Below are 24,081 nucleotides of genomic sequence, written 5' to 3'. Positions count from 1 at the left end.
AGTATCGGGTTGCGCGAGGTGTTTTCCAAGCAACAGAAACATATAAAAATGAATACAAGAAAAGTAAATTAATACATTAAATTCAATTTTAAAAATTATTACAAAAGTTATGTATATGGTAAAAAAAAACCAGAGGGTGTTTTTTATAGTAAAGTCTCAAATTATTTTCAAAACCTGAAAACATTTGACATACCTTTAAATATCTACATTTATGTAGAGAATGTTGCTATTATCACACTGTTATTATTAGCCGACATAAATACTCTAAACCTTTGCTCTGCATTAAGACCCAAATTTGATATTACCATACTGAAGTTCAGGAATAACATTTTTGATGGCCAACGAGCTATATAATCTTTCCCAGAATGTTTTGGTATATCACAGGTGTATAAAGGTGTTCTTGAGTTTTAATGTCTTTCTTATAAAATGTACATTCCATCCATCCATCCATTTTCTACCGCTTGGTCCCCGTTAGGGGGTCGCGGGTGACTGGAGCCTATCCCAGTGACTTCGGGCCTTAGGCAGGGCACACCCTGGACAGTGGCCAACTCGTCGCAGGGCGAACCATTCACTCACATATTCATTCAATACGGGCAATTTAGAGTTATCAATTAACCTACATGTGCGGTGGGAGGAAGCCGGAGAACCCGGAGAGAACCCACGGTAACACGGGGAGGACATGCAGACTCCACCCAGAGAGATTGTGTGATGTTGGTCCGGTCCGGGAATCGAACCCACGAACCCACGATCTCCTTATTGGGAGGCAGGAGCTGTAGCCGCTCTGCCACCGTGCACCCCTAAAATGTACATTCATCAACTTATTTCATTTTTGGAAGTAAAGGAAATGACCGATACCTACCCTTCTTATTTTGACAGTTGTTTTTTTGTAAAATCTTGTAGATTTAAGTTTACAAGGTCGGGTATAATCATGCAGCGTTCGTCTTCTAGGACATCTTAGGCCTACTTTAATGCTAGTGAGGTGGAGCTCATTTTAACTGCTTCATGATATACTGTTGTCTAGTTTAATCTGTAACAAAGCAGCACTTATAAACTGATCATGTTTTGTATGTAAAATCTTAACTATAGATGCAGTAGAGTAAAAAGTGCAATATTTCCTTCTGAAATGTAGGAGTAGAAATATAGTATATAAAAGTAGCAAATATATATAAAGTAGCATACAATTGAAATATTTGCATACACTTGAGTAAATGTACTAAGACACTTTTCACCACTGGTGCCTCCATATGACAATATAACTGATAAATCTGGGAACGACCTTTGGTGCTTTCATGAAATATTTATATTAACTAACGGTGAATTGTGTATATGATGGCACAGCAGGAACAATCATTAATTGTTCATTTAACTCAGCTAAAGAAGTCTGAAAAAGTTTATTCAATTGTGCGACTTAATTGGATCACAAAAGACAATATTATGCTAACCAAAATCCAGATATCTACAGCATATTAAGATCAGCGTACAGTATGTGCTTTATGTCTACTACACAGTCCAAGTCTGAGTCAAAGCATGTGAAGGACCTTGGTTGTAAGGGAAAGTTCATGTTCACAAACTGAATCCCATCCTAAAATAATTAAGTCTGAACAGTATGTAAGTATCAAATTTATTCTCAAATACACAAACAAAAGGTGGTGATATGAAATCAAACAATGTGACACTGTCAATGTCATTCTTTTTGAAATGTTGAATCTTCATTTAGCACCTTTAATAGTTCGGTTATACATGATTTATATAGTCACTCATACAAAAATGAAATGGGTGAATAATGTGAGTCAGTAACATAAAAATAAGCATGGGGAGCTGGAGCATTTGGATCACAGTTACTTAAGATATACACTGTATGTAATCAAAAAGTACCTCTTTCAGCATCTCGTCTTTCACCTATTAGTACCGTTAAGCCTCTACAGTCCCATACCGAAAACTCCTCGCAATAAGAGTTATTTCACGACTAGGCCTAGACAGTGATTACTAAACTCAAGTTCCCCTGACGTTTTTGGACCTATTTTCTTTTCACATTAGAGCTTGCTGTTCTGTATTGTTGCATTTACATGGGAGTAGTAGATATATACAGAGAAGTTCATTGTCAAACAATGCTGGAACAAGACGAGTTATTTTATGTACCTGGAGCCTGAAAATGTCTCTAAAAATGCAAAGAGTAAGGCACTCGATATGCTTCTGTGCTGCCAACGAATCTGGCAGGATGATCCAGATATGTATACAGGATTGTATCCTTTTCAAGTACACAGTGTACCTGGTACCCTCTAGTGTTAAACTGCGGTCTGTGCGCTTCCTGGATGGACAGCTCTGACATAAGTAGCTACTTTGGGAAGGTGCTTCCCCTCCTAAAGTATAATATTTAGGTTTTGAGGACTCCAAAAACCTGACTGCTGAGCAGCTCTGATAGACACTCAAAATATTGTACTGAGAGTTTGCTTTTTGAGAAAAACAAACAAGCTCACTACTGAGATAAGAAAGTAGAACTGTCTTTCTGGATTTAGGACTGAAAAAATGTAGTGAATCTGAATGAGAGAAACTAGACTTTGTAGACATATAGTCAGACCATATCCCACATTAATTGTGTTTTGATTTTGTCTAATTTTCTTTGACAATGTTAAACCCTGTTCTCACCAAATTTGTAACAAGTGCCCTCAATCCAATAGGCCCTTGTGAGCTCAAAAAACTACCACCAGATCCTCGTCAAAACAAGTGGGAACCGTACACAACTTCACATGAATGGTCACTCAACACCAAGATAGAAAAACTACATGACATCCACAAAGAACTCGCTGGGGTTCCCCATGGCCAGGTGGAAGGACTGGCGTGATGCAGTCAGCTCTGGGGGTACGGAACCCAGGTCACGGGTGGGCGGGGCACCAGGAGGCCCCCCTGGAGTGGAGGAGGGGGGCGGGGGTAGAGCCGGGTGCATGGCAGCTGTGGGCAGCTGCTGTGTGTGAGGAAGAGCGTGAGCGGCTGCCATGGCCGGGTGTGGGTGCTGGGGTACCATCATCACCATCATGGGGTTGTAAGGCAGGATGCCTGGCGGGTAGGGAGACATGTGGGGCGGCTGGGGCATGCGGTGATGATGCGAGCGCTGGGAGGAGGCGTGGCTGTGCTCGCTGGGGGCGGCTGAACCGTGGCCACGTCTCAGGCTGCTGCGGGTTGAGTATTCCGATTCGCTGCCGCTGCCGGAGCGCGAGTCAGCCCCACCACCTTCGCCAGAGGGGGATTTCTCCCCTCCACCCACGGTGCTCCCGGGACCTTTAGTGCTGCGACGTCGCTCACCCTCGCTTCTCGTCGAGCCACTGCTTCGGCTCCCTGGGGGAAGAAAGGAAATGCTGTTAGATAAGACATAAACATCAATCTGAAAACTGTGTGCACCGTTTTGCTATGGTTGAATGACATGTTTCCTTGAAATGGTGTGTAACAGTGTGCAATGGCCTTTGAGGTACGTTTTCTTTTGTTTGGTCGGTGTGTCAGAGGTGTTACCTAATCAGCAGTGACGTGTATATAAACACCGCCCAAAAGTTTCCACATACCCCTTCCCTCGATTGGGATGTTCTCTGCTATTCTGGACGGCAAGGGTAGTAACTAACATCGAGCGTATTTTGTAGTATTAAACATGTACTTAAACCGATTTCATCAGGCTCCGAAAATTTTTCAAAAAGAACGCAAAGAGTGGCCTTCTCAGCTGCCATAGTTGCAACGCTTGCATAACACAACAGGGTGTTCAACGCACCACCATTTCCATTTAAACCTTTTGCTACATTTTGTCAGAACTGAACGCACTCCACGTCTAAGCAGTTAAGCTAGCTTTAATGTGCACATCTAAAAGAGACTGGAAACCAGCATCATAGGTGAGTGTTCCATATCAGTGGTTTGTATTGTTTATCCCCAATGGCTACAAATCATGTACACGCTACCTTACTGTGACTCACTTTCCATTACATAGCATGCTTTTTTAGACCGTTTCCGTTTTTTTCCAGCTGCATTTGTAGAAACATTTCGTAAATATTCCTTTAAGATAGACGCTGAACAGCATTCTTTGAACAGCAAGAAACCAAATACTATACGTTATCCCTACCACAACATCCATGGTTGCTTATTGTTTGTCTTCTGGGTTTGATTTTCTGAAAACGTAGATCATGAATGCAACGCTTTTGGCAGCTGACTCTCAAATCTCAATGTCAGAGCCTCCCTAAAGCGGTACTCTAGCAATGTAGTATAGAGAGCTGAAGTGAAACCAGAACGGGTTCAGTTCCACAAGTAAGAAAACCTCATTAGAAATCCCATTGACATTTGAAGCTAACAATTAAAAATCCAGCCTGGAACAGAGCCTCTCTCAACAGTATGTCGTGTGGCTCGCTTCATAAGTCTAGATAAGGTCAGACATTATTTGAAAATCATTATTTGTTGTTTATTTAATAATATTTCTGTTTTTGGGCGGCCTTTAACGAACACTGAAGGTTTTTAGACAGCAGAGATTACTGATTAAAAACATGGGAAAATGACTTTAGAAGAGAGCGTTGGTACATTTTATGGATATGGACGAAACAAAGTTGCGATGACGTAAGTACCTGTGCTGCTGCTCTGGTGAATTTTCATGAGAGCTGTAGTTTTTTCTGTAAAAAAGTAATCATTGTTTAACTACAGAATATGGATAGTTAACTAGGAAAGTAAGAAAACGCTTCATTTTTACAGAAAGACATGAAGGAAATGCTTAATTGAAAGATTGCATTGAGTAGCTAGTGGGACAGATGTTAGACCGGAAGTGATGTCATGACCTCAACTCTCTATTGCACTTCCATAAAGTTGGAGGCAACAGAGGCAGAGATATCTCTTTGGGTTTTTTTGTCCCTAATATGGGTCCAAAAACACTGAATCATAAAATTCCCATAATGCAACTCAATAGTGTCTTATTAATAACCCTGATGCCATCATCCAGAGCCACAGAACACATTAAAAAAAAAAACCTTTCATTGGTCGTGACTTGGTAAAGTGGCCCTTTAAACAAGGAAAACTTACTTGCTCACAACTGCCATAACATAACATACAAATTCAGGGCTGGACTACCTATCTCAAACAAGCTTTTGGTTTTTTTAGTAGTACTGTGTTAATACTGTAATTTCTTATATTAGTACTGGAATGGCATGAACTGAAAACAGTGACTATAGAAGAGTAAATTAGAGAAATCAATCTTAAAAACTTGTGATATGCTTTGAAAAATGGTCAGCAGTGATACTAAATATACATGATTTGTAGTTAGTGGGCTGGTGCATGCAAACCAACCCGTATGGTGGTCGGTGGTGCTCACCTTCGCTGTGCTGGCTGCCGGTGCTGCCGGGGGCGTAGCTGTAGCTGGTGAGCTCGTGGTACGGAGGTGGCTGGCTGGAGAAGGGATGTGTAGGGTAGGGCTGATAGGGGAAGGTGTGCATCATGGGCCACGGGGAGGCCCCAGGGAGAGGCAGGGGGGCCAAAGTGTCCTGGTCTGAGGCCCCGCTGGAGCCATCATTGTCATTCAGGGACAGGTTGGCCATGTCTGGGTGGGGATAAGAGGGAGGAGATGAACAATGGGAGGAGTAAATGACCAAATTGTTTGCGGAATAAGATAAGGCTAAACAAATGATACTATGTCTGCAGATACACAATGTTCCTTAGAGATCTACAAGTGTCATCTGTATCTTTGTATTGCAGCTTGTGGACAGTTTGTTGTTTTTTTTCTGCTTGTTATCAAGTGCTTTCTGGAAGTTTAGAGATGGCAGGACATTAAAGAAATCCTTCCATAACTGAAATGTCACATGTTTGACTCCTACAACCACCAATGTGTCCACAAAAGGCATGTGTGCAAATGTGATTAAGCGTAACATGCATGCCGACTGATCCAAGTCTGTCTTTGATGGCAATGTTTTCCAGTTACTCACAGTTCTCACAGTCGCTTAAATCACCGAAGACATAGTAACATTGTTCAGAGAAGGTGATCTTGTTGACGGTATGTCGAATGAAGCCGGCCTTCAGCAGGTTGCTGGCATACTTCCTGGCTTCACGGCGGTCCTGGAATCCTTCGATGTGGTGGAAGAGCCACTCCACTACGTCTGAGCCTGAGGGTGGATGCATGACATGTAAGATAAGAAAAGAGATAAGAAAAACTTAATTCATCTTAGAAGGAAATTTTTGTGACAAAGATACCCAGTATACATATTAAAATAAGTAAAAAAAAAAAAAAAAATAAAAATATATATATATATATATATATATATATATATATATATATATATATATATATATATATATATATATATATATATATATATATATATATATATATATATATATATATATATATATATATATATATATATATTTGCTCTTTACTGTCTCATGTTTTAATAAACTAATTATATTTAGAGAGTTGGTGGGACAAAACAAGCAATTTGAAAACATCATCTTGGGCTTTAGGAAATGATGATGGGAATTTTTCCCTATTTTCTGTCATTTTACACAACAAATGATTAATAAATTAATCGAGAAAATAATCAGCAGATTAATCGATAATGAAAATAATCTTTCGTTGCAGTCGTACACATGAGCACGGATTTCATTTTTTGCGTTTAAAAAGGAGACACCGTCTAAATCAATTATTCTTTGATATTCATTTTGTTTGAATGAAAAAAATGTAAACACATTAAACAGATGTGTTCATTTATCTCAGCACAACAAAAGGAATTCATTACAACTGCACAACTGAGCCAATATTGAGCTGTTCCTAAGCTGGAAAACCAACTGGAAAAGACCCTGAAATGAGCCTCCTCATGTCTGAAAATACACACACAAGTAAAACAAAGGGATGTAAATAAAAATGAACAGCAGTAGATTAAGTTTGAGGTATGTATCACTTACTTAAATGTACTTTAAATGTGTCTACATAAATTTATGCAGAGTGCAATAACAATAGCAGAGAGAAACTTCTGAGATCAACAAATGCAACAAATATTCCATATATAGGTAAACAATTTGTGATAGGCAAGACTGAGTTAAGTGTAAAAATGTAGGCTCACACAATAAAAATTTGGAACACAACATGATGATGAAAGTTGTACTTTAAGTAGCTAAACCAGCATTCATATTCAATGAGTAGCAGTTTACTCTATTGTTCCCAGAACAGGATTCCAACAAAATACTTTAATTATGTTGTGACAATAAAGAGTCTGAGTGAAGTCTGTGCAGACCATCCTGATGGGGAATCTAGCAGCATTACCATTTTAAAGACACTACAAACTACAGCCTGAAAAACGCCCATTAAAATGAATTAACATCTCCCTCTGACATTCTCAGAAAAATGGCACCAAAACGGTATTTACTGCAGGGGAAAAGTGCAATTTTGTCTTTCCCCTGTAAATATGCACTCAGAACAAAATCTTTTGACTTTTAGGCTTTTGAGAATTAGGGAATAGTATTGGTGGCTTGAAATTTCAAAGTATCAGTAAGTGTAAGTGCAGTTCAGCAGAGCTGTAAGATGCTGGATTTTTTTTTTTTTACTATATTGTGTTGAATTCAGAAATTGAACTAGGAACTAAATTTTCATTTCAAAAAGCACAAACTGGACAAACATGTAGTTTATGTAATTACTCCTTGTGATTCAGTTGCAGGTGATTCCAATTTAACAGATGTTTTCAGTCAAAACAGGCACTCAAGTTTGTACTTTAGGTTTTTTTTCCTCCCAAAAGTCACGCGGTTTTAATTCTGAGAACATAATGCCTGCCCTGTAAAGTCCTGTGAGGCACAGAGAGTTCATGAAAATAATGTACTCCTTTTTTGCCTTGTCTCCACTTTTTAGTCTTACCGAGGAAAGCGTTGGGGATGGTGATTTTAAGCCACATGCGGTCCCTGACCTCCAGACCCGACTCTGGTGAGGCCATGGCCTTGGCAACTGATGCCATGTCAGAGTGCAGTGATAAGTTGAAGTCATCAAAACCTGGAGAAAGACACGAAAACATTTTAGGCAAGCTGAAGAGGAAGGAAGCGTAGACATGCAAGGATACTTGCAAGAATGACAAGAAACAAGAAAAAGAAAACAAGAGGGAAAGGAGTGTAAGATCAAAGGCAGGAAAGCCGCAGACATCATTTATCACATCACATAACAACAGCGACAAAGGCAGAAAGACAGATGTGAAAGATGATTCTTGCGCCAATGTCGTTAGGAGAGAAAGATTGAAGGAGACTGTTACAGGAAAAAGATCTTTCACAATAATGATCATCATTCTGGCGTTGAATATCAGACTGACAAAGAAACTAGGCAAGGTTTAAAAGTGGAGGATATAGTTTTATGAGAGGATTGTGAGGATATGAAAGAAATGAGGAGAAAGAAGAGAAAGAGGAGAGGTGAATTATAGCACACAGAAAATGAGATGATTACAGAGACATTGGAAGAGGCTCTCACGTTCAGTCTCGGTGACGGAGGAAGAAGAAGTAATGGTGCTGAGGGAGGAGCTGCCTGGGAAGGCGGGGTAGGCCCCGGTCATAGCCACAGAGTGGCTCACCCACGCTGCTGGGTCAATGGGTCGGATCGGTTCATCTGCACAGGTGGAGAAGAGATTACGAGACGGTTACTGACCCTGAAGTCAGTGTTCCTTTGTCTACAGCCAAACACAACAAGGGGATAAGCAGAAAAGCTGTTGGTCAGTGGGTGTGAGGCAGTCCTGTACTTACTGCGAGGCAGAGTGAAGTAGCCCTGAGGAGAAGGGTCCCAGCACTTAGCCACTGTAAGGATGATGGGCCTGTTAAACACCAAAGGAATAAGAAATCATCATAATCATTGTTGACCACTTGTGTACAGAGAAAACTTGATAAATTCTTGTCCGATAACATCTAGAAAACAGCAACTCACCCTGGCTTGTGTACAATCTCCCTCAGTACCCGCACTGCATCGTCGTTACTCATATTCTCAAAGTTGATGTCATTCACCTTGGAGGGTATTGAAGCAAAAGAAAAAGATTTTAATTAGACTGACACATATAAGTACAGCTGAAACAGTTAGTCAATATTTAATATATTTAATAGTCGATCGACAGAAAAATAATAGGCAATATCGATAATCGATTAATCGTTGAAGTCATTCGCTTGTTCCAGCTTTTCAATCTTCAGGATTTGCTGCTTTACTGTCTCATGTTGTAATAAACTAATTATATTTAGAGAGTTGGTGGGACAAAACAAGCAATTTGAAAACATCATCTTGGGCTTTAGGAAATGATGATGGGAATTTTTCCCTATTTTCATTCTACACAACAAATTATTAATAAATTAATCGAGAAAATAATCAGCAGATTAATCGATAATGAAAATAATCCTTCGTTGCAGTCGTACACATGAGCACGGATTTCATTTTTTGCGTTTAAAAAGGAGACACCGTCTAAATCAATTATTCTTTGATATTCATTTTGTTTGAATGAAAAAAATGTAAACACATTAAACAGATGTGTTCATTTATCTCAGCACAACAAAAGTAATTCATTACAACTGCACAACTGAGCCAATATTGAGCTGTTCCTAAGCTGGAAAACCAACTGGAAAAGACCCTGAAATGAGCCTCCTCATGTCTGAAAACTAAAAAAGCTACACCAGTATTTCTTCAGCAAAACATTCATCTAAACAGTCATTTTAAAGAAAAAGAAAAACACCCCCTTCGGTTTAGTTTTAAGCCATTATTCTTCCTCACCTGCAGCAGCATGTCACCAGGTTCGATGCGTCCGTCTGCAGCCACAGCTCCTCCCTTCATGATGGAGCCTATGTAGATGCCTCCATCCCCCCTTTCGTTACTCTGGCCCACAATGCTGATGCCCAAGAAATTGTACTTCTCTGTATTGTTGAGAAATCAGAGTAGTGTTAACACTACACACAAGTTTGCTCAAAAAAATTAATTAATTTTTTAAAAAGTGTAGCGGACTACTTGACTTGTAAGTCTCGGCTTTAGTACTGATTTACAAGTTTACTATTTCCTTTGCACTTCCAAGAAACACTGAGGATCAAAAGACGAGAATAGAGTTTACAGACCCATGTTGAGAGTGACGGTGATGATGTTCAAGGACATTGTGGAGTCTGTCACACTGCTGAAGGAGGATGCCTGGAGTTGAAAACCACAAAAGTACCATGAGATGTGCTCACAAAACGCTGACAAAAACACTTTCTCAATGGCTCTCTAAATTCTCGATTCAGTGAAGAACAGCAGAGAGCAATCACAAGGATACATAAGCAGTTAGAAAAAAAACAAAACAAAAAAACATGAGAAAATGTAAGGCATAAAAGATAACTCAATAGTACATACCCTCTCCAAGCGTGGGGGACGCTGTTTCCTGCGTCGACGGTGCCGTTTAAGAAGCCTAGAGGCTGTGCTCTGCTCTGTTGCACTGCTGAACCTACGAGTTCAAGGTGAAAGGTCAGAAGAGAAACATGCGGTCACAAACCTTTAATAGGGGTGCTTCTGTCTCCCATTTTCTGTCTGAAACCCACAAAGATAATGGGGAAGCTAAATAGGGATTCTTGAGTGAAAAGTTTATTATCCACTCTCGTTTATCTGTGGATCATAATTCACCTCTACATTTCAAAATACAAAAATCTAAACAGACTGCAGCACCCCAGACAAATCAAAGCGTCCATTCCAATCCATATCTACCCCCAATCCAAAAATTAAGAATGAAAATAACAACAACAACAATAATAATAATAATAATAATAACAACAACAACAAAAACAAGGCAACCAGGACATTCAAGTTGGAGACACAAAAAAGCCTACATACATCAAACCAACATTTCCACAAAGTCCAGAAACACTCAGATGGAGATATTTTAATCCAATTAGCATCATCTTTTAATATGAAAGCTGGCCTTCTCTAGAAAATGATGGTAGGAATTACAGCCAAAACACAAACATATCAAATTTCATGTTAATTGTTTAACTAAAAATGTAGTTTTCGAGTTGGGGTATGGATGCATGGATACATGGAGAGGACACCATTTTAAAGGAAAAGTATAAGTGAAAATAATAGAATAACAAAAGATTAAATTAGTATAAAGTTAAGTGGAGGAGTGGCAGCAGCAGACTTTAACATTAACTACTCTCAACTGTTGCAATCTTATCAATGTTCTTTTTTAATTTGATGTTTGAAACACATTTCCCATTACATCTATTTAACTATTGTAGGATCCATAAAATGTAGTATGTCTGAATTTTTTAGTAAACCATCTCTTTCTCAAAACCACCCAAAATCTCTTTCTCAGTTAACCCTCCTCTCTGTCATCACTCTCTTACCTGCTCATGGTGTCGTCGTCCTCAGAGTCGCAGAAGCTGGTGGTTTCCAGCTCGCTGCTCATCACTGTACTGGAGCTTTCATATCCTGCCAGGTGGCGCTCAAGTCGAGTCTGGCCGTTCATACGAGGCCCTGGGACACCACAGAAGAAGCCCGAAAGACAAGAGAGAAGACACTCACTGTGAATTTTCATGTTCGCTCAAGTCGACGTTCGCCCTTTTCTGCTTTTTTAAAAATTTGTTTGTTTTTTTTATAGATCACAAACATTCCTCATTTCGACATTCCTGGATTATATCACGATCATTGTTTGAATGTTGGGAGCGTGCCAAATCTTGATGGCACATAGTCATAAATAAAAGAGCATTTTTCATCAGTGCTGTGATCTGCTGTTTCTCACCATGTTGCTCCATGCTCTCTCTGTGCCGAGGTCTCTCTCTCCTGAAGGAAACTACAGACTCTGTTTCAGTCTGGTCATCCAAGGTCTCCACACTGCCTGTGGCATTGGGACTATAAAAGAAGAAACAGGAGCACAGCAAGAATTAGAGCATGACGGAATTTCAACATTTGATTTAACTGTTTTAATGTAATAATTTTACCAAAGCGATAAGCTTGGCTGTTTTTCCAGATGTGGTATTCACAATAGTAACAAAATTAGCATGTTTTATGACAAAAAGAGTACTCCACTGATTTAGCAATGAACTCCTCTAACATTGTTGGACTCACGATGGACAGTTCAGGGGGATAAAGGATCAAAATCGATGCAGCAGACATCGCCTTTTTTATTGCACATTAAACTCCTAGTGGACTTTTAAAGCATTAAAATTATTCAGTAATGCCAGAATTTGACAGTGTGACTCAAAACTCTAGTTTGAGGTAGTAAATGATTATTTGGCAGCTCAACAGTTTTAGAATAGGTAAAAAAAAAATTTTTTGTTGATTTAAAACGTTATTAATCCACAGTGGGACAATTAGTATATGCAAGTATATGCAGCAGAGCACAAACACACATATCTCAATGAAAACACATGATGAAATACACTATAGTTAGAATGCTTAAAAAAAGTATATGAAAAAAAAGTATAAAAGTATACAATACACTTTGACAATATGATGCAGTTAGACTTGTCACTTCAGTATAGTTCTTGACATAAGAGAAGATCTGATGTTATGAGATCACATTACATTGTATCCAGAAACTGTCTCAAACCTAAACGAGAAGATCAGACGACAGGAGACTTACACTTCTTCTGCATGAATGTTAATTAGTTTGCTGTTAAGAGGAACTTAACAGCAAACAAATTAATTGAGTCATGCTCTAATGTGCCCTTTAAGCAATTTAGTTTACAGACGACAGTCAATGAATTTTAAATAAAAAAAGCACACAGGTTAACGCCTGTAGCCTGACCAATACTTGATTTTTGAGGAAGACCCCGATATTGATATTTAAGAGTTTAAAAAAATCCAATAACAATATATTGGCCGATAATATACAGATCTCTTAGATTGATCTTTTTAAAGAATTGGGAAGATACATACTAAGCGGAACATTTTACAGTGTAAAAATCAACTTCTCAGTGGTGGACAAACTATGTAATTGTGACGTTTCTTAATGACCTCAAACCTAGTTTGGTATTTCTGTATAGCAATTTCTTGTTAATTATCGGTCGACATAAAACTGATACAAACATATCTGCAATAAGCTCATATCGGCAGATATATTGCTCTAGCTCTAGTCACAGCAAAGTCACTTGTCATATTCACGTCACCAAATCCATCTAGAGAAAGGAGCAAGAAGAAGCCACGGGACCAACCCATCACATCCACAGCTGGTAACAGGCCAATATGCATGTAGCAACAAGCAAATGCCCCAGTAAGCCTACATGGGGCAGCAGACTTCCGAACCATGCGCACACACAAACAAATGTGCTGATTACATAGATAGACAGAGAAAGTCTTGTGGTTCATGATGAAAGCAAGATGAATAAAACGAGAGGCTTTTCTTCATCAGACAGTCACAGAGACCCTACAATTTGAATTACATTTAATTTTCCAGTATGAGCAATGGTGTTGATCCAGCTCCAAATACAGCATGGAAAGAAATAACTAACGTGGTTAATCCTCCAACCGGCTGCAAACCGCACATTTAGTGAAGTTAAAAAGAAATTGTTTCATTTGAAACTGGATTCAAAAACCATCAGGCCACCCTCCTGCAGCCACGGGAGACAGACAGGATGAGGTCCAAACATAAGAAATGAATGGAGCGCTGCAGCTGTAATAGGAGGTTTCACTGACGGGTGTGAACTCCATTTGACCCCTAAACCAAACTTAAAGAGCTCCAGAAAACATACTTCTCGAGGAGCTAAGAGCAATAGTAAGAAGCTATAAAAATTATAGATAGTTTGTTTTGGACACTACAGGCCCTATTCAAATCACAGTAATGGTTTCCTCCCATTTTAGTCGGATAACATGGATGTTAAAGGATGAAGAAGTAGTTATTTATAGGATCTTTATTTAATTCTGAAAATGTCTGTGGTACTAGACTGCTTTGTGGTTTCACACTCTTTAAAGCTGCCATAATCACTATTTTTATATTAACAATGGATCAAATTACTGTGTAATGTGAAAGAGATAGTTTGTAGTGACAAACCCACAGAGAATTATCACCCAACTCTGCAGTTACTTTCATCACAACGAAGAGTTTTAGCCTCTTTCAGCTCATTGTTTTGGTTTTACAGCCTTAGAAACTTTACTGTTTTGTTTCAGTCTCTACACTCTCATTAGCGTAATTTCAATGCAAAAGCTCTGTTAAACTCACTATAAGCTACCTGGCCAGCACTTAACGGCAGACAGACAAAGTTAGCAACTAGCTGGTGAACATAGTGGAGCATTTAGCAGCTAAAGAGACAGACATTTCCTTCAGGAGTTGATGGAGACAAAAACAGAGCTAAATAGAGAGTGAATATTGGACTTACATTCATCAGGTGGCCTGAAACACGACTTCAAATGAATGCTGATGTTGCTTTGTGTCTACTGGATGTGTGTGTGGCAACTGTTAACCTGTTCGCCATATGAACTTAATAAGGTGAATGTTGTGAATGTGTACAAATATATAAGTGAATGTTGTGTTTACAGCTTATGGCACTGCCCCCAAATGGCCAGAAAATCATTGTAGGTTTAACAATATTTTAAACCAAAACCAAAGCCTACTTAAACCTTGGACAAAGTGAGGTTAATGAAATACCACAAGACACAAGCTCTCTGATATTTTATTCTGTATTATATCGTTAGGATTTAAAAAAACAAGAAAATATAAGCGATCGCCAAAAACATGTTTAACCTATGTGTAAGAACATTTTAAAATCAAGCATGTGTGTATTATTAAATGTACTGAAAGCCTCTCCCGGAACTGGACATGTTAATAACAAGGGCGGCCCCAGCTAAGATCAAGTTCAAATGAGCTGTAGTATTCTTGTTATTCTTGTTGTAACTTGATACTGGGAGTGTATGAGATATTCAGGAAAAGATATAGTATCTACACTACAGGTATGGGAGAAGCATAAGTGTATGTTGAGTTTTAAAGTGCTGGCAAAATGTGCAGCTTTTGAGAGGGCTTCTGGCCTTGTGATGCCCATTTTCAGGTAAATATACAGTACAGTAAATCAAATGAGTGCGTGTGCTTTGCTTACTGGAAGGAGGGCGGTCTGGAGTCCCCAATGCCCCCGGTCCTCTCTGCAGGTGGGGGTGGGAGGGGCGGAGGAGGGGGTGAAGGCTGGGTCGTCGTTTCCACAGGGGGGACCACTGCCACCGGAGGCTCTGCTGCTGGAGTGTCTGAAGATACCAACTGGGAAAAAAAGGACAGATGAAGAGAGAAAAACAGAAAGGTAAAAAGGTACAGAGATATGTGGAGTGGAGAGAAATTGGCACCAAACAAGCAGTACAAATTAAGACAGGGCAGAGAGAAGAGAGGGTGAGAAAATGAAAGGAATGAAAGGAGGAGTGGGAAGGAGGTGGAGGGTAGAGGGATGAAAAGCGGGTAAGATGTCAATTACTTTGACACACAAACACTATACTCTTTTCAGATAAACATCTCAAGGGCATACTGAAATGCTATCCTACACTTAACCTGTCTCTCTTCATTATATAACAAAAGTGCCTACAAGCGCGCGCGCACACACACATACACACACACACACACACACACACACGTAACACACATCAACAATTAGGATGAATGCAATACAGCATCCAATTACTGGAACCATAACAATATATACAGGAAGTTGAATAAGATGTAGTTAAGAGCAGTTTACCAAAAACCATGGCCGTATTTGGCTAAAATATAAGACAAAACATAGTCTTTTAATGCTGGAAATATTCAAAATACATGCATTTCAACACCAGAGCATTTGGAAATGCCTGCACAAACACTGTAAAATCATTCAGTGAGTTCAGATGAACAAGCTTTGCATTGCCTGTCAAAATAATTCAACCAAATGGAGTCTATCAGCCTGTACAGACTGACGTTAACCCTCTTTACTGAAACACTCCCTGCTCTTCCCTCCCCACTAATGGCTATGAAACACTCGTCTTCTGGGATCCCTCCATCCGTCTTGGCCTGCAGATCACATATCAGTCCCTCTGGTCTCTGAGCTTTGTTCCCCCTCTTTTAATGCCTTCCCTCGTTCTTATGCACTTAACAGATGCTTCGGCCTCAAACCTGCTTATCTGGGCTCAGTTGCGATGTTTTGTCTCTATTCAAATGTAACCTGCAGTGTGGGGTGCAACAACTGGGCCTTCTGCTAGAGAAATGGAAAGTATGAAAGTTGTACCTGGCAACTCACTATACTGTAACTGGTAACAAGCTGTGCTGCTTGTAGCTTGCAAGCTTGAGTATCAATTGACACAATGAGAAAAACATTTGCCTTCCTCATTATTTGTTCAGAAAACTGAAGCCCTTTTGGCTTCAAATGTTGCGTCGTCAAATAATCATTGTAATGTGCCGATTTGTTAGATTATGTTATGTATCGGCAGACTTTTGACACAAGAACACTGACCATATAATCCTGACTTTGAGTGTTTAAAGACTTGCTTTTTCCTCATATCAAGTATATAAGCTCAAGATTGACGAGGAGACTAGCAATATTGATCTTTCAGGAATCTTTAATTTAATTCAATTTGAATTTAAAAAATATCACGTCTGGTTGCCTGCAGAAAAGCAAGAAAAAAAAGTAATTGGTATAAAAAGCAAGCTCCTTGGCCTAAAGAAAAATGTATGGACACAATACGAGAATTATTTGTGATGGCGAGAACTTTCCCACTTATCCATAATGAGTGTATTACCTACAGTAGATGGTGGTCAGCACGTCCCCAGTTTGGAGACGTGCATGGAAGCTAAGCAACCTACTTCTGTGGACAGGGGGAAAAAATCCAAACTAACCCTTTAAGACACGAGAGTGAGAAATGTATGCCCTACTTGGCTCTAATGCTTTTTTGATGTGTTTTTTTCCCCTTTGTGAAATATCTTTAAATGTTAACAATAAAAAGTGACAAAAATATATTCATGAAACAAGACTACTATCAAGATAATTTTAAAAAGTCACTATTTTAAATATGTTGTACTGGAAGAAATTAAACTTAAAAAAGGACCAGACAATTTAATTAGTTTGGATGCAAAGATTTTTATAGTCTAACTAAACTACCAGTACATGCTATTGCTATTATAGTGACTCAGACTGTGGCTAAAGCTCCAAGAACATTTTTTCTCATAGAGCTTGTGAGTCTGTTTCCTCATGTTTAACCTGGCTGGACAGTTAATGTGGTTCAGGTTTCACACTCTTTCCAGGAGATTTTTTTCCAAAATATTTTTTTTTACCAAACACTCGCCAAAGCACAAGCCGATGTTGGATTATGATATAAAATTATGCAAAGTCTATGACTCAAATTTGAAATTTGATTACTTAATTTTATTGCTGCTCGTTAGACAAGATCATTAGTCCGAGGGAGGTCTGGGGGAATTCACAGGCAAAGGAAAAGTGGTTTCTGTAAACAGCCTCTGGCTGATGATGTTGGCTGACTTCTGAGATAAAAGTCTTGACATTTTCACAGAAGCCTCATTGGGAAATTATTGAAATGAGGTCATTTATGGATTTAGAGCAATGGTCACCAGTGAAATCTGGATAGCTACGAGTCCCACTATTATTAAAAACAGGTTTATTATTTCTTACCCATGACACCACTCTGCCGTTGAAACATGGCAACTTGGCACTGTCATCGGAAATCTCTTCCTTCACCACCCTGAAAAACAGAGACAAAGTGAGGTTCAGGGGGTGTAAATTGTTCTACCTTCATAACATTATGGCATGGTATGTGGTGCCTGGATGGTAGAGCTGGGTGGAGGAATGGGGGCAGAACACAACACCAAGATTTTAGTCTAGTCATAAAGAACAAAGTGAAACTGCAGGGGAATGAAATAGTTTACATTACTGACACATTACATGAAATATTACTGACACATTACATGAAATATATTAGGCTATGACAACAACATGGCTGAACTAAATCAAACACTTGGCTTAGTTCTGAAATATTACTAAAATATGTTTTGACTAACTGTTCTTGTTCGTATGCCATATTCCTTTTACATGTATTACCATATGTTTTATGGATCGCTCTGTGGCTCACACAACTGACTGAAGTTACTTTAGCATGTATGACATCAACACAACAGCTGTAAATTCCCTTCCAAATTTAAAATTGATTTCACCAGAAAGTAACGTTAAAGTGACATTAAAAGGATGGTCGTCAAGTAATATGGAACCTATTTGATTTTAGGCTTTTAGGGATGTCCTGATGAGGTTTTTTGACCCTAATCCCAATCAGAGTCCTTTAATATTGAGTATCTGCTGATTCAGAGTCTGATCAGATTCTTATATATTTACCTAAATGTTTATTAAATATGAATGACACATTTAAGACTACTAAATCTGACACACCTTATTTTTCACAAGCTACTTCATCCAAATACTTGAATTCCTGGTTCAAAACTATTAAGCACATAAGCTTAAATTATTGATCTGATATGAATAAAAGTCTAACTGGGAGATTGCGACTCCTGAAATTGATGTGACGCAATCCAATAGAAAGAAGACGTATCACAACAACAGAAACACTCCCGATTCCAGTCCCGACTGTATATTGGTGCAACGGAGTGATGCTTCTGATGTTTCAGATGTTCAGACGCCGGCTGAAGAGAGCACTTTAACCAGACAACAGAGTTTGATTTTGGTCTGTCATTAAATTACTCACAGAATCAATGTTAATTAGTGACAGCTGATTGAGTGACGGCTGTTCCCTTTCAGGGGTCGCCACAGCGAATCATGTGCCTCCATCTAACCCTGTCCTCTGCATCCTCTTCACTCACACCAATTAACTTCATGTCCTCTCTCACTACATCCATAAATTATTTTCTCTCTCTTTTTGTATTAACTTGAGCAAATTTGCCTTTTTGTCTTAAAAAGTATTTAATCCTTCATGATTAAAATGGTCCTGTGTGGGATTAACCACACCCAACCATTCACATATTTAGCTTCAATTTGCATCATCAAAACAAAATCAGCATGTAATGAAAGTACAATTATATCGCTGGGATTATATTTTGGTCTAATCTTATTACCAAAACACCACCCAAGACATGAAGCTATGAATTAGCACAGCAGATATCAAAGAAAAGAACAAAGAACCTTAAATTTGCTTGTGACAGACACTATGGAACTTCTGTCAGCAATGAGCTAAAACACACACACACACACACTTACTGCTTTTGTGTCTCCTTGCAAATTACACAAGTAATTACTGGTCAACTTAATATGCATGCAAATCCAATACACATAACAACACAGCCTCACACTGCGAGAGCCCAGTGTCCACATGGCCAAAGCTCCTTAAAGGCGACACATCCGTCTAGCTATTCTTCCCTCCTCCCTAGTCTTCCTCCATGTTTGTCAGAAAGGCAAACAGTCGGCTTCAGCTGTGTAATATCCCCCCAACAGCCTGCCACCATGTTATTACAGTAGTTTACTGGGACAGGGGCTGAGCACAAGTGCTACAGAGAGGACACTTGACTGCTCCAACTCTTTCAAAAGTTTTCTTTTTCCAGCTTCATCTGCCAATGTGCCTCCTCTTATGTGTGTGAGACTTGGTCAGGCTCCAGTGGGCTTTCGTAAGCAGCTGTTGAGAGCTGGTTTTGTGGGTGAGTGTTAGCATACGGCCAGATTGTTGTGGGCACTGGTGGGGAACTGTTACAGGAAGGCTTTTGAGAGCTGCGTGCGTGTGTCTGTGTGTGTGGCGCTACTGAATGTTAGTTAACAAACTATCTTTTCCTCCATCTGATTTATTTAACTCCCCCCCCCCACACACACACGCTGCGAGAAACTGCATCTAGACAGTAGATGAACAGATGCAACATTCTTCTCCTGAGAGTGTAATTGTCTTCATTCCTCGGCTTCCAAACAAATAAGTGACCACAGTCGAGGGTCATTTCACACACACTCTAAAATGCCTCGAATAATGCACAGACAACCCTGAAATATGCTGTCCTGTTGGATTTAATACAATCTGAATCAATCTATCTATCTATCTATCTATCTATCTATCTATCTATCTATCTATCTATAATCTGTTTTTCACCCCCACTTCCCCTTTTCCAGTCCCTTGCTACCATTAAATTCCTCACACCCAACACAGCATCTCCTTTCTAATAATGAATCTTACTTTTACAACTCCCTGATCCCCCTTAGCAGCAGATGCACACAGAAGAATATCTAATAATCCTTAGCAAACACCACCCCGCTTTTTCTCCCTTTTCTTCTTCCCATGTACACCCCGGACACCCAGCAAATGGCCTCCGTCCAGCCCCAGGTTTCCAGCACCGGCCTGCTCTGCTCCATGGATCCCCCCCCCTGCCTCACACACAGCTCTGGCTGACAGCTGGCCTCGTACCAGGGCAAATGAAAACACACACTGTTACACACTCCTCTCCTTGGTCGGAGAGGTGGGAACAAACGTCCCTGCTTTGATTGGACAGCTGACTCAGAGCTATGTTTGAAATTTTTCATCTGAACTCAGTTGGAGATATTCAAATGAGAGAGTGTGATGCTAGGCTGCACAACTTGAAGAACTTTGAATTTTTCTTGCCATACTCTCATTGAAAGACTTTCCTTGCTCTGCTGAGAGAGTTCGGCATGGGTTGCTCTTTTGAGAGGAGGCATTTTTGCCTTTGGAAAAACACTAACATTATGTGCTCACTTTCAAGCACTGAGGATCTAAACGTAATCATGTCCTGTTTGCTTACACAAGCTCTTAATTTGACTGCTAACTTGGAAATTACACTGGTGATTGTGTTACACTAGTCAAGTTAATATAATTAATTTAGACCATTAGAGTGTAAAAGGGCTCTACAGATATTACTGTGCCCATACAAATAGCAGATAATAGCTTTTGTTACACACACACACACAGAGTTGCCAGTTAATTGGGCACACCTAGATAAACCTAATAGTCTAATAAAGTCCTTCAATAAATCCTCCCTTCATGAAAGTTATAATGTTCAGTTTTTGTTGAAACTGTTTTAGAGAGGTGTTGATTCAACTGTATGATCATTTTGGAGGCTGCAGTTTGTGGTGCTGCTGAGCTGTAATGCTTTATAAATAGTGGTGTTTGTTATTTAGCATACCCTTGTTGATATAAACGGGGTAGACAATGACTATCCATTGAAACAATATTGGAGCTGAAACAACCCGTCGATTAATCAATTAGTCAAACAACAGAAAATTAATCAGCAATTATTTTGATAATCCATTAATGGTGGTTTAAGTCATTTTTAAGCAAAAGCCCAATCCCTGGTTCCAACTTCTCAAATGTGTGGATTTGCTGCTTTTCTCAGTTTTATATCATTGTAAACTTAATATATTTGAGTTTTGGACCATTGGTTGGACAAAACATCTCTTTGGGCTCTGGGAACTTGAAGTGGACTTTTTTCACTATTTTCTGGCATCACTCTTTATATTGCTTACATAGTGGACCAAGCATCATTTATAGTGATATAAAATGATACAAAAGCAAGCAGCTAACCCCATTTGGGAAACTGCATTTTTACTTGATAAATAACTAAAATGATCAAAATGGCGATCAACACGTTTTTGTGGATGTATTGACTGATTACTCAACTAACCATTTCAACAACAACCCAACACACCAGATTTTCTCAAAGGAATATCTCTACAACTCAGTAACTGATGTTGCTGCTATTAATATTCAAATTTGCATCAGAGGGGCAGCTCTAGCCTGCCAACTCTGTCGGGGCCTAATGAAAAGCCATCTCATCCATTTCATCTTGTGTTTGAGTTGATATTGCAGCTCCCTTGGCACAGGCTTCGATGGTGCCATCCAAAGAGGAAAAGAGGCAAATGGCCCAGCCTTAATACTCATCCAAGAATACAATGCATTTAACAGAAGCCCTAAGGGTCTCACTGGGTGAATAAACCACAAACATGCATTCCTCTGCAGGAAAATGCACAGCAGCCACATAGAAAAAAAAAGATTAATTGATAGAGAAGAGGAGACAGCTCTTTCTGGAGGAGTGGGTTGGGAGAAAGGGGAGAGGAAGGGAGGAAGCCAGGGAATGAAAGGATGGCTGGCAGGCCAGAGTGTTAAAGAGGGGAGACAAAACCCTGGCTTCAGTCCCGAAAGAAAGAAAAGGCAAGGATTTCACAAGATGATGGACTGAAGGAGGGAGGGAGGGATGAGGATTAGGGCAAAGAAAAGCAGCAGGGACAGGGAATGCCTCCCATTGTAATGATGATGTTTTCTAAGAAATGTCCCAGCCTGCATACCCTTAGTATTTATAGAACCACTTGGATACTCATCACCAGTCATTTTAACTTCGCAGTTTCTGATTAGGGAAGTGTTGGTTGAATGGCGATCTAACTGGCTTATCCCTCTACCGTAAATTAATTTCTGCGACGAATAAACGACAGCCGGTCACAAGATAAGATTGCATGATTTTTTTGACACGCAAACGTGCATGAATTTCATTAAAAGATTGCTTCTTTTTTTTTTTATTAACCAAGCATTTTTAGTGTTAACTTATGCTAAGTTAATGCTCTTCCACTCAGAAAATAATGGCACATTATGGGATTGTTTTGCAACGTTTACAACATTTGTCACAACTTTAAAGTTATCTTGTATCTTTATTCTCACTACCCTAGTTGTTCACAACTTTTAGCAGCTTTTATCACTCCTCATTCTGCATGCAAACCACAAAGCTCTTCCCTGCTAATGAAAAAAAAAAAAAATCACTGCAGCTCACCCGAAGTCCTGGTCCATAGACTTGAAGAAGAATTTGTAGTTTGGCTTGTTCAAGACCTGTTTAAAATCCAGCAAAGTGATATTTTCGGCAGCAATGGGTATCTTCACCAAATACGGCGTCTCCTCTTCGTCGATGTGATAAATTATTTTGGTTTCCGCCATCTCTGCGGTTGCTTTTTTTTCCAAGCTGGAAGTTACCGCAAGAAACACACTATGAGGCGAGGTAGCGTTAACTTTGTTGGGTAGTTAGCTAGCGGCGGAGCTAGCTAGGTGGCTAACGAGACGGCAGAGGTGAAACGATGATGGCCACTGAGATTTTTCAGTCCGAGCCAGAGGACGTAAAGCGTTGTAACCCTGCTCAAAAGCTCGCTCTCCGACTTTAGGAAAGTAAAAACTCGCATTCCCCCTGTTACCGAGGGGCGAAAAACGACGGACACGCTACATTCACACGACCTAACTACCAACAACTTTTCCCCCAACAAAAACATACAGGGGAGGGGGTCTAAAAACTTTTCATCACTTTTTGCGAGCCAACGCGGCGTGTGACGTAAACACGTACCCCCCCCCTTTTTTACGTACTCTCCCAACCACCCTCCACCCCCCAACATTTTTATTATATTAGAGAAATAAGTATTGAAAAAAACTGTTGTTATACACGAATAATCAAGAGTACAGCCACAAATAATACACATTCATAGATCACCTACTTTTGTGATGTTTTGTGATAGTTTTTATTGAGGAATATTATTAGTTTTATGTTGTTTTTATTTAATGGGTATTTATTTCCAGTGTTATGTTACATGAGTTGACTAATTAGGATGAGAGCACTGTAATCCCCATGATTTTATGGATTAATACATTGAACCTTGAGCCAGATATAACATTGATATATTAAATCATCATGAGAAAAATGTTAATGATAAATGCCCTGCTTTTCAAGTATTAATGTTGTTTATATTTTTGTTACATGTGATCTAACTACTCAACCAGGTGTTTGAACTCTGACAATGCATCATACTACAGCTTTCAGATGAACAAAGTAAAAATTACAATAGTGTAGACATGTAAAAGTATTAGTCTCTTGACTTCTCCTTAACTACAAGGATGGATTACCAACAGGGCAAAGTGAGCAACAGCCTCTGTGTTCATTGTGAGTTAGTTGGTTTGCAGTACTTTAATGAGTTGCAAATTTATTTGGGAATATGCACCACTAAATCACAATATCAACTGAAATAATAAAGGCCTTAAGGTAGGTCCTTCATTATTTTGTGTTTCACCAGGTTACTACAAACAAGCGCTCAACAGGGACCCAAATAAATTTTGCCCAGGTGCCAACAAACAATGAATGAGTACATACATTTTTAAATTTCCACCTCTGTATCTAAAATGTTATTGTACAG

General features: G+C 39.4%; 1 protein-coding gene across 2 annotated transcripts; it reads right to left on the bottom strand.

Moving 5' to 3' along the window:
- Window positions 1-1,609: 1,609 nt before the first annotated feature.
- Window positions 1,610-23,227, bottom strand: dvl2 (dishevelled segment polarity protein 2). Of its 2 annotated transcripts, XM_044184655.1 has the most exons (16): window positions 22,683-23,227; window positions 17,542-17,611; window positions 15,004-15,158; window positions 11,715-11,824; window positions 11,320-11,449; window positions 10,334-10,424; window positions 10,063-10,132; window positions 9,728-9,867; window positions 8,900-8,976; window positions 8,722-8,789; window positions 8,453-8,587; window positions 7,856-7,987; window positions 5,937-6,113; window positions 5,330-5,554; window positions 4,593-4,637; window positions 1,610-3,333 (listed from the first exon to the last, which is right to left on the bottom strand). In XM_044184655.1, the coding sequence occupies exons 1-16, from the start codon at window positions 22,841-22,843 to the stop codon at window positions 2,780-2,782; spliced, it is 2,340 nt and encodes a 779-aa protein (XP_044040590.1). In that variant the 5' UTR covers window positions 22,844-23,227; the 3' UTR covers window positions 1,610-2,779. The 2 variants fall into 2 exon arrangements, with proteins under 2 accessions (XP_044040590.1, XP_044040591.1); XM_044184656.1 differs by lacking the exon at window positions 4,593-4,637 and having other exon boundaries at window positions 22,683-23,226.
- Window positions 23,228-24,081: the final 854 nt, after the last annotated feature.

Source organism: Siniperca chuatsi, linkage group LG22, assembly GCF_020085105.1.
Source record: "Siniperca chuatsi isolate FFG_IHB_CAS linkage group LG22, ASM2008510v1, whole genome shotgun sequence".
Taxonomy (NCBI): Eukaryota; Metazoa; Chordata; class Actinopteri; order Centrarchiformes; family Sinipercidae; genus Siniperca; species Siniperca chuatsi.
Note: the sequence above shows the minus strand (reverse complement) of the source record. Positions and strands in the feature narration are given on the sequence as shown.